The 12376-nt window shown below is 33.2% G+C and overlaps 2 protein-coding genes across 2 annotated transcripts; one reads left to right on the top strand and one right to left on the bottom strand.

Moving 5' to 3' along the window:
• Positions 1-172: 172 nt before the first annotated feature.
• Positions 173-1829, bottom strand: LOC110732752. The gene has a single exon (XM_021912745.1). It carries the CDS (start codon positions 1287-1289, stop codon positions 408-410), a length of 882 nt encoding a protein of 293 aa, XP_021768437.1. The 5' UTR covers positions 1290-1829; the 3' UTR covers positions 173-407.
• Positions 1830-11347: 9518 nt separating this feature from the next.
• On the top strand, positions 11348-12376 carry LOC110732753 (probable lipid phosphate phosphatase beta). Its single transcript, XM_021912746.1, has one exon. It carries the CDS (start codon positions 11493-11495, stop codon positions 12276-12278), a length of 786 nt encoding a protein of 261 aa, XP_021768438.1. The 5' UTR covers positions 11348-11492; the 3' UTR covers positions 12279-12376.

Below are 12376 nucleotides of genomic sequence, written 5' to 3' on the forward strand. Positions count from 1 at the left end.
ACCTTTGCAAATTATACATGAATTCTTCACATAATTTCCTTGTAACTCAAGCAGGAAATTAAAATCTACAGTATTTCTCAATCAAATAATGCCAATATAAATATGATAAATAATTCTGAAGAACGTGATTAGCGCTACAAATTTCTTAATCATCAATTTCACAAATTCTTAGTTGCTAAAGTAATGAAGAAAATCCCATAATATGCACATTCAATCAAAGAGAAAATTAGTAAAAAACATCTATCAACACAATGTTTACACAAAATTAAGTCCCAAAAACCCAATACCAAATTACCGCCCAATATACTAAGAGGTTATTAAGATGGAAACCCCCCAAAAAAATGGACTAAAAAAGAGTAAAAATTGTGTTGATTAATTCTTTTTTTTTTGGTTTTTTTTAAAAGTCTTTACAATTTGTAGATGACAAGAAAACAGGGCAAAACCGCACGAGAATCAAACACCAACAACTCGCCATTTTCCTCCACACTTACTGAGTCATAATCACCCAACTCGCCCGACCCATTCACTGAGTCCAACCCATGCCCGACTCGTTTCGAAACCCGGCCCGCAATCACCCTACAGACCACCATGGCACGCCTCCCACGGCCCCCACCCGCACTCTCATGGGCTGCTCCACTACCCGAATACGTACATATTGACGCCGCTTTTCCACCGTTGATCTTCTCACAAACACCATCACAGCCGTCCATCACGCTTCCTCCTGAATTCGTGGGACCCAAGCAATGAAACCGCATCATCTCATTACCATCCGCACGACACCTCCCGGACCCACACCCTGGCCCGGCCCGAGATTTTATCAAGTCGCGGTACTCCTCAAATCGGGCCGATGTCCGGGCCAAGTTCTGGATCTTAAAAATCATCTCGACCCGACCCGAAAACCCTTTTGGACCCCACCTCGTGTCGAATATTATCTCAACCACATTCCTCGAAGGATGACCCACCTGCAACTCCGTAACCGAGGGGAAAAACGGGTCACAGAGAATCGGGCCTTTCGTAAGCGGAGCCGAAACGGTGCGTTTAACACGGTTATGTACCGTTGAATCGGGAGTCGGTTTAACGGAATCGGAACGCTTAACTCGGTGGGAAAACGGGTCGGGCTTTCTGGGTTTGGGTCTGGGTTTAGGTTTGGAGTTTTCAACGACGTCTTTGAGATTTTGAAAGCTGTTTTTGCAGCTGGTAGAAGTAAGGAGTTGTTTAGGTTGAGGTTGGAAAACATCTTCAACTGCTCTTGATTTGCATTGCAATGATTTAACCCAACCAGCCGCCATTAATGAAAAAAAATCGAAGCTTTTTTGAATTTTGGGGGAGGGTTAAAGGAAGGTGAATTGGGTTTCTGGAATCATCTGATGGTGAATGTGGGGTTTGAATATGTGTCTCCTAACAATATTTTGAAAATTGAGGAGAAGAAGAAGAAGGTGTGAGGTTTTGAGGAGTGAGTGGAGTTTTAAGTCTGTATTTGGAAGGAAAAGGAAGAGACAAACTGAAATACAGACGGCTAATTTTATTAATGAGGTAATTTTCTAATTTATTTTTCATGATTGAATTACGGTTGTACCCCTTCGAAAGTAATTTCATTTTTTTTTCTTGCCTATTCTTTTTCTTTGGATACTCCGTATTACTTGACTTTCCTAAATTAGTCTAAAGCTAATAATTAGCTATTATTCCATATTATGTTAAATTTTATAAAGTTAATTAATACCCGCGTATTATACGGTGGTCATAAGTAATTAATCCATATTTTTTTATATCTTTTGTTGTTAATAACTTTTTATTTTTATTTTTTTAATTTTTTTTGTATAAAGATGTTTTTCATAAATATAAAAACACATGTACATAATTCTTTTTTTAAAGGTTATTTTTTATGCTACATCATAATATTTACTATGTTATTGAAAATATATTAAAATGATGGTTAGACAAGATATATTTAATGTTGCATTATCTATTGAACTTATACGTTTAGAGTAGAAGTTAAAGACACAGTATCTATATCTATTAATATTGTTGTGCTGTATTAGGAATATCCAAAATTAGTATGGAGTATACAACAATATTGATACCAAATTAAAGTTTTAGATTTTTAGTTTCATACCTACTTTGTCCTAATTTCTAACAAGTAAAATGAAAGGACAAAAAAAATTGATGACATCATATTGAAGTTTGGAGGGAAATTTTTTAATGAGAGCTTAACACATCAGATACTTTAAGGAATTGATGACATCAGCACGTTTTGTTATAGTAATAGTTAATAAATTTGGTCTTATGACTCTTATCACATCTATTAGGTTTTGATTAAATAATAATTTTGATAAAGGAGAGGAATTCATTTAAAAATAAATAAATAAATAAATAATGGGAGAGAAGAGAGAAATTTGGCTTATGACAACTTTTTAATTTTATCTTACTCTCCTAGTTCCCTTAATTTTGGAAGGAAAGGAAACGAAACGTAATAGCAAGTTTTACTAAGAAAAACTATATTCCTAATTATTTGAATCATCGAGCTTACGATGTTTTAACAAATAATAATTCATACTTCATATGTTTTTGACAAATGTTAAAAAGAGCATAAACTTAGATGCAAATTTACTTATACTGTATAGTTGTACGTGTAGTAATTTTAAATAGGAAAAATTAATAAGAAAGGTTCCAACTATTAGCATTCTTCTTTAAAAAGGTCAAACTATTGATTAATCCACAACAGTCCCAACTATCAGGGGTTCTTCCAAAAATGATCCTTGACCGTTATGACTAGGTAAACCGGATATATTGCCACGTGTTGCAATTTTGTTGACCATTCATTTTTACAAAATCTAATTAATTAACCCCTTCTTTCTCCACCTAGCCCACGCCATCTCCAACCACTAGACACCGCCCATCAGCCCATCCACCTAGACCCACGCCCACCTGTCTCCTGCTCACCACTTCCCACAATATCGCCCACCTATCCTTGCTCACCACCACCCACGTTCCCACACCGCTCAACTTGAGAGGAAGAGATAGCAAAAGTAGAGAGGTGGCTGGTGCATGTATAGGATGATCTACGATGGTGGCTGGGTTTTAGAGTATGGCTTGGGTTCTAGTGGGAGAGGAGTGAAGTTGCAGCAACAGGTGGTTAGGGGTCCATCCGTTCATGTGCGGTTTTCGGTGCAGAGATTGATGGCTTGGTGGTCGTGGAAAGGGTCAAGTAGGTAGAATGGGGGGAGAACATTTTTTTTTAAAAAATAATAATATATTAAAACATTAGCCAATTGATTCGTGACATGTGGTGTCAATAACCGGTTTAACTAGTCATAAATAGGTCAAGGACTGTTTTGGAAGAACCCCTGATAGTTGGGACTGTTGTGGATTAATCAATAGTTTGACCCTTTAAAGAAGAATGCTAATAGTTGGGATCTTTCCTATTAATTTTTCCTTTTAAATAACACTTGATATGCTTTGTTCCATTTATCAAGCCTCATTTATACAATGGATCTAAATTTTTGTTTTTACAATGATGTGGAAAAATTACATGTCACTAGGTAAAATTTTTTTTTTTTTTCCTTAAAAGTATTTATCATTACTTGTAATAATGTGGATCAATTGTAAAAACTAAAACTATGTTTAGAAAATGGACGGACTATCAATTTGGGATAAACCAAAATAAAACCCTTGGCAAAAATGGGCAGGTTGACTGAACGTAATTGAGCAAAGTGACAAGTATATAATGAAAATTGATAATAAAGGAAAGAATACAAAAAATCAGGGTCCATGAGAAAATGGAATAACGAGGAGTAAATTCCAAAATTACATTTAATTGGGCGTTGATGTGAAAACAAAATAATCCATAAATATATGTCACGGGCGTATCATATCCTAGGTATAGTACTGTATATGCAATTATGTATTGCAATTTGTAATTACAGTTTGCATGCATGCAATGCGAGAAATTGAAGGAACTCTAATTTGTTCATGTGATCATACACATAGCACATTCATTACCTTCTGTCGGTTTAGCTGCTCTCATTTGTTGGTTTGGATAATATACGAGTACGAGTACATATTAGATTACTTTCTACTCTGTATTTGATCACCAAATTTTCACTTGAGGATAAATCACGTCGAGTTAACTAAATCTCGCTATTTATGGGGTTGTATAGATTATATTATATGGAGTATTTATGCAATTACGTACTCGTATATTATCATTGCATTTTGCATATAACTATGTTTATCAATGATAAAAAATATCAATGAGAAAAAACACATATGATAAAAGTATGAGAGAATAGTTAAAATTGGAAAAACAAACACCAATTATTTTCGCACACAAGATTGACAAATGCCAAATAAAATACGATTAAGAAATGAAGTAGTGTCATACTGTCTTCTTATGACGATTATCTATTTCAAGTAGGGTCTATTCCTTTTCAACAAAGAGCAAAACTTTTTGATAAGAAGTATATATGATAATGCTGTAAAATCTAATTAGTGCAAATTTAAGGAATTTCGTTTTCTCATCCATAATAATTAAGATTGAAATTAAACCATGGTCAAATAATTTTTGAAGAGTAATAACCATCAAACCATGTACATGCATATAGTTCATTTTATCATTTTGTTTGTAAAAATTTCATGTTATTAACATTTTAAATTAATGATGAAGAATAATCTTTTTCTTTCATCCCCTTAAGGAAAATATTTAAATAAAATAAATCCACATACTACATAAATTTCACCCACCAACAATAGCTCCATTATTCAGACATAAGGCCGGATTGTGGGGGCATTGGTGATAATAATCTTGAAGAAAGTGAATTACCAAGTTCAAATAAGAAAGAAGGATGTCTTAATCCTAATATTTTCTCTCTTCAAAATAGTGATTAGAGGGGCCATTTTATCTAACTAATTATTACCGTATCTTCTTAATGGACTGGATTATTAGTAAAAGACTAAAAGCTAAACAGTACTCCGTAGTACAATATAATCTTTATTTGCACAGTTTGTTAATTGCGGTTAAACAACATACACCACACCGAGTTATTTTGTGGTGAGTTTTGGTTTGAGACAAACATTAAACCACAATTTTATGATTTGGTTTAATACGATCAAAATGGACTATCGCTAATTTTGGGCTATAATATATTTTTATTATAAATTATTTTTATCTCGTCATGGTCATGGTCATGGTCATGATCGTAAAAGTTAGACATCCAGTCCGATCGTACCATACTACTACAGTACTACCATTGTTGATTTGTTGGCACTGACTTCTTCATATCATGTTGTCATGCATGGTGAGAAAATTTATTGTTTATAAAATCAATAGTGTCAGTACTAATTAATATAACTATATACTTCGTAGATCATATTCTAAGCGGCTGTTAGTTACTCGTTAGTCCGAAGCCTTCATTCATCATTTCATCAATTTCTTTTCAGATGAATATTGTTTTTTTTTTTTCCCTCTAATATATCTAGCATAGCTTAGCGCTACTGAGCTCGTATTTTGTTAAGACACTTGCTAAAAGAAGGGATACACGTTATAACAAAATAGCAACACCATTACACCAGATTACAGATATAAAACAAAGTGCCATTAATTATATGGTACTCTGTAGTCCTATGAGAGTATTTGCTTCATTTATGATCGCTATATAGTCTTATAATCTACTATAACCTAAATCAATTTTTTTTCAATGCTATTAAATTCTATTTAAGACTGTGTGATTCATTCATGTAGGTTACATATAGGTATATAGCCTTTAGTTTTTTTCATTATGTTTAAGTTGGCAATAAGGAACCACAAAAGTAACATACTCAATTTACCAAACCCAAATATAAGAGTATATAGTAAGCTAAGTAATATAAATTTTGGAGTAAATAATAGTCATTCCTTGTGTATCAATTAAAGTAATTATCTTAATTTACGGTACATAGTACTTTAAATTCACAAATAGATAACTCGAGTAAATATTAGATTGAGAGATTCATTTTAATGTTGGTTATCATTTTATAAATAAAAAAAAATCTTTCAAAAATTAAAAGCGTGCCTAGAAAAAGTTGTTTTCATATTTCAAAGTTTATTTTTCAAAATCAAATTTTAAATTTTTAAGATCAAAACTGTACTTATTAATCGACAACAATACCAGGCGAACAAACCATTATTTACGAGCTCCGAACGAAACCAACTCAAGTTACAAAAATAAAACATTGTGGCCGTCCATGCCGATAATATAAAAGTAGAGCCAGTAGGTAAAGCTAAGGTATGCATCAAATAAAGGCAAACTCTTATCTTGTTTTTTCCTTTAGCTTGATAAAGCTTGAAAGGAGTGTGCACCCTTGCAACTAACTAAGAATACTACTATTGTCTTTGCACTTCCTTATAATCAAAGTAGACATTTATTTTTGGACATTTGGTACACTGTTTCTTTCCTAACATTTCTGTACATACTTGGCAGCGTACTAAAAGTCTAGAATCTTATACAAAGTGCGAATGAAGTATTAGATTGTATAATTGAATACTAGTATTATTATTTATGCATGTAACTTCATGGGTTGAGTATGGTACTATATGCAATTTTGCATTACTTTTAATCAATTAATATGACATTCGGGATACGTTATTTTTATAGTTACACATTGTTAGATTTTATGAAACTCCTCAAATTGGAGTGTATTCCAATGATACGTATATAAAGGGTTAAAATCATGAGTCATAATCACGTTAGGAAATCTCAAAAGATATTTACAAATATTCACAAAATATATCTCCTACTATGACAGAATAACTAGAATATCTATCGTATATTCTATCACACATATTAGCAATCGAGTCCATTCAATTTCCTGAATCCTTTACATTTGTACAATTGACGACCCTGTGGGCTGGTATCCAATCTTTTTCACCCTTTAAATATAGCTAGCTTATAAGCAAACCTTAGTCATGTGTTTATATGCTATATACAGTGCTAATGAGAGAGGGTATTCACGTAATTCAATCTTTGATTTTGATTAATATTCGTTAATCGAGGATGTGCATACATGGAATAATGGGATTAGAAGGAGAATTATGAGAAAAATTTAATATTTTTATGGAGTTTGGATGTGGTTAACATGTTAGGATACAGGAATAGAAAGAGAATGGAAACTGGCACTGAATTAATTTTTTTTAAAAAAAAGTAGCACTGAATTGAAATTTCAATATAATAAATAACTTGGTCCCAAAGTTCTTATAAAACGACAGCTTCAATTTGCGTAATTTAGATTTGAAAACCTAAATATACATACTATGCTTTATAATCTATATATTTTTGGTGAAATAAACTATGCTATATAATGTGCGTCGTGTTGTGATGCCGTGCTGTTGGGTTGTGGCTAGTAAATGCGCGATTACATTAAAAATATTATTAATCGTGATTTAAGTATTTATCAGGATGATAATTATGAGCTTCATCACAAGGCGACAATTACATTGACATGCCCTACTTGTCTCATTCTCTAATATCATCCCTTGATAATATAAACCATTAGCTTAACTAAACTACCTTTTTAACAAGCATCCTAGCTTAGTGACTGGCTGAGAGAGCTGATAAATGGCATACAATAATACTAGGATAAATTTGAAATGATATTTCGATCAATAGTAGATATATTTAGGTAACTTGATGTATGTGATTTTCTTAACAAAATAATTTTTCTTAATTTTGATAATAAAACTAAATGCATATGTACTTATGTAGTGAGATATTTATATCCACAAGACATGTTCTTTAGTCACATAAATGTATATAATAGTAATAAGATAACGATTCGAAGAAGACTATGAGCAAATATATCTATGGATTGAAGCTCCCCCCCCCCCCTCCTTATATTACATCCCTCCAATTTTAAAGGTCCTAAAGGGGTGCATAGTGCATTTTAGGATGTTGTCTAAGTTTTGATATTTTCAATATCTGATCTCATCACTTTTTTTTCTCTTTTATTATTTGTATTAATTAAGAAATGCTCAATAGGATACTCATTATAATGAATTAATAATGCTTCAAAAGAGCCTTAGCTCCCATTAAACAACTCAGAGCAAGAAGTCAAGGCGGCCGTTATTAAAAAATTATACTACCTACGATCTCTACTTAAGGCCCCAATTTGAAATTTACAATAAATGTTCTCTTACAATTTAAAGTTTAAACCCTTCAATACCCTAAAGGTCCTATGTTTCTGATCTCTGTGCAAATAAAGCCTCTTTATTCATCGATCATGTAATAAAATTAGGCTGAAAGTAATCTCATGCACTTAAAAAGTTCTAGTTTTATATTGACACAAAATTAAACAATCTTTTTTTTTTTTTTTGAAAGGGAATTAAACAATCTATTTAGTTTTATTGTTGTTTTAAGAAAAACAAGTACCTAGGACGACACTATGCATGTAAAAATAAGGGTATTTCTATTTACAAGTACTACAGCAAATTAATTTGGGTTAATTATTGGTCATATAATTCTATATATATCCTTTCCAAGTTACCATCTCTTTTTTAAAGTTGTTTGGTTATATTTCTCAAAAAAAAAAAGGTTGTTTGGTTGTAAATATGAAGTTACACTTTTCTTCAATTTCTTGAATAAGCGATTATTATAAATTTTAATGTCCAAAACTTTTTTTACTGTTAAAGTTTAGCGGCGTACATTCTATTCACTTAGCTTGATTTTACTACTTATCAAATCTTATTAGATTTTATTTTAATTGTACATTGAACTTGGCTACATTATAGCCCCTATATATATTAACCCATATTTGAACTAATTTTTCTTGAAATAAGTGGAAATAAGTTGAGCAACTAACACTAAACCTTATTCAGAAATAGACCGAATCGATCTTAAATATAACAAATACAAGTAGAGTCCTTAATTAGAAGGAAGACTACTAAAATTTGATTTTTGAAACACCTTATATCTTCTTGAAAGAATAGTAAAATCATGGTATAAGATGATAACAGACAACGTAGAATAAAATACTGGTTAAAAATGCATGAATATGATCATTGACTATAAAATATAGTTCAACACATGCAGCCTATGTCGTATGTATGTTGTAGCACTAGGATGCCAACTAATCTAGGATGAAACCTAAGTTATGAAAAAATCCTAGTATAAAAAAAACGGATGAAACAAATATAGAGTAGGTGTTAAGAATAATAAAGCATATCTTAAGTTATGTATAATATAGTAAAATATATGAATAAAATGTACTTAGGTTGTTGAATAGCATGAAGCAAAATGGTTGGGTGGGGGATTAGTGGGCGGGCTAAGTACGTGGTGGTGGGTTGGTATGGTGGGCGAAGCGTTGCCAGCCTTTGGTGTCACGCCTACTATTTCTATTTGAGCTTATTCTTGGAAGTGCGTTTTTTCTTTATTTTTTTTCATTTATATTTTTACCGTTTCTTTAATTTCTTTCTTTCTTTTTGGGCGTGGTTACATTTTTGCCAGCCCCCAGAATTCATGCTTCAAATTTAACCTCCTTTATTATAACTTTCTTTTGTAGTGCTACTATATTTGGTTTTTGCTTATTTCTAGATTAAGGGATATGTAGTGTTTTATCTTTTTGGTTAACTTTATGGTTTTACCTTCGACTTTGTTTTGACCATTTTTGGGTTTAAAACTTGCTTTCAGTTTAAACCTCAACTTCATTTTTGAAGTTCAAAGCTTTAAAATATTATTCATTTTTTGGTTCATTTTTGTGATCACTTAGTCTAAACTTTATGCATGCCCTTCAGCTGCATGCATTGATATATATGCTGTGCATGTAGGGTATGAACATGCATGTTAGTGCCCATTGTTTTGGAGAAATAATATGCATGTGGATATATAAATGAAACAATACTCTATATTTCTAACATTTACACTATAAACATATACATAAAACACATGTACATATGTATGGCTGGAGCATATATAGTTTGCATGCACAAATTATAAATGTGCATATTCATCTAAGCTACAATGAGTGAAATGTACGGGACAATTTTAATGGCTCTTGGACGTATGATAGAATTTGTGGATAATAACATTGATTTTATAGTTTATTACTCTAGTAGTAGGGCAAATGACAACTCTACATACTGGGACATTAATGAATTTGGATGAAATGGAATAGCATATGATGAATTATTAATAAATATTGAGATGAGCAGAAAGTGGCAATGAATGACCCATTTTGGCAATGTATGAGTTGAGAGAGACAACACAACCAGGAACAAGTGAAGTAAGGCAACAAAAAATTAGCTAAAGTTAAGAGATGAAGCCAAAATTAATTTTTTTGCTAGGGAATCAGAGATATCCATCACAGTAACTTGGAGTGCTCCTGTTCACAAAAACCATGAACCATGTGAATCTGAAATTGTTTCCAAAACATTTTTATTTTCTTTTGTGTGAGAGTTTGTATTTGTGTAGTCAATGTCTCTAAATATAATTTGCTTTAGATCTTGGTGAATGAAACGCATTCAAAACATTTCAGTGGTCCTCCACGGTCTTTCATATGCATGCCTAATTTAAGGAAAGGGCAGCATTGGAGTCTGGCCTCCCCTTTCACCTTCGTTGCCTTCTCTTGATCTCTTTGCATTGGTTCCGTACACCTTATATTCATTTATTTATACTCCGTATCTAATAAATTCAAATACATTTCAGAGAACATGTTCAAGAGTAATTTGGTTTATTGTTTATATAAATTATTCATGGTTAATTTGTTCAGATAAGTTAATACAATATATTTGACACTAATAATTACTTGTACACATAGGTTTTGGTCTAATATGTTCAAATTAGTTTAGGCTCTTTAGGACTAATAAGTTTATTTAAGTTCGCATAACAAGTTTAGGGCCAAAAGTGGTACTTTATACATAGTTTTGATAATAGTAATACATACTCGTAGTATATAACTATATATTGATAAAAAAAAGACGTACATGTTTTTTTATAAGTGATGAATTGATGATGATCTCCAATCACAATTTATTGAACGAAATATTATTAATGTTTGGATCGGACCTGAAGTAAGAGTCAGTGGGCTTATTAATTTGATTCAAGTTGGAGTTAAGCTTACTAACTTCAAAACTAGATGGATTGGGCTAAGATCAAAACTAGTCCTTAATTTGGCCATGTTCATGTTCAAAAGTAGATGGATTGGGCTAAGATCAAAACGAATGCTATGTGCATCTCTATAGAAACTGAGAAATAGGGTCTAATGTCAGTTATGGGTCAGGTCGGGTCTAATGGGTTCCCATCATATTGTATAATGTTTTATGGGGAGTTAGTACGACCTAAGAAACAAATGAATTAAAAATGATTTTGGGTCACTTCAACTATTACTAAGTTGTGTGCAGAATTGATCTTGCATGTAAAAGTTATTATCATTCAATCTGAATCGGATTTACCACAAACATTCATAGCTTTCCAAATACAGACTACGGAGTATTAAGATAAACAAACCACGTTGAATTGGGCCAAAATATGACCTTGGGCTCACTACAATTTTTAAACTACACTTCCCCAGCCCATCTTATTTACTCTTTAGAGTCTCTACCCGACTCACCACTAAAAAAAAATCACAAAATTCTACCAAAAAAATCCATGGCTAAGGGCAATGATGATGAACCACCAAAAGCACCAGCATCAATCCTCCGCCACATGATCTACCTGGACACCACTCTCTCCCAATCAATCCACGCTCTCTTCCATCCGTTGATCCCACGCGCCTCCCTCAAACTCCTCGAGATCACCGGCGACGGTCGTCTCTGGTTCCCCATCTCACTCTCTCTCCTCCTCTCCCCACTTTCACTCCACTCCTCAACTCTTTACTCCTTCTCACTCTCTCTCCTCCTCGGACTTCTCTCCGACATCATCTTCATCGGTCTTCTCAAACACCTCATTCGCCGCCGCCGCCCTCACTACAACCCTCTCATGGGGGCCACTCTCCCTGTCGACCACTGGTCTTTCCCTAGTGGCCACGCTTCTAGAGTCTTCTTCATTGCTTCCATTTTCTCTCTCTCGACCTCAGCCGTTGCTCAGGGGATCGATCAGCTGAGGTTCCGTGATCGGGAGATTGTTGACCGTTGGATCGGAGGACGTGATTCAGGTCAGGTTGTTGTTGTAATGTTGATTTTGGTATGGGTCTGGTCGGTGCTTACTTCGATTTCTAGGGTTTTGTTGGGTCGACATTTTGTATTAGATGTTGCTGCTGGTGCCCTTGTTGGTATTTTTAATGGCGCCTTTGTTCATCGTTATTTGCACTTCTAATGTTGATTTCTTATAATTATTCATCAAGGCAGTTGTAACAACTTGCAATTAACTGTTGTATTAGTTGATCATTTCTGATTGAAATTATATCTTTAAAA

The sequence above is a fragment of the Chenopodium quinoa genome, unplaced genomic scaffold (assembly GCF_001683475.1).
Source record: "Chenopodium quinoa cultivar QQ74 unplaced genomic scaffold, ASM168347v1, whole genome shotgun sequence".
Lineage (NCBI taxonomy): Eukaryota > Viridiplantae > Streptophyta > Magnoliopsida > Caryophyllales > Amaranthaceae > Chenopodium > Chenopodium quinoa.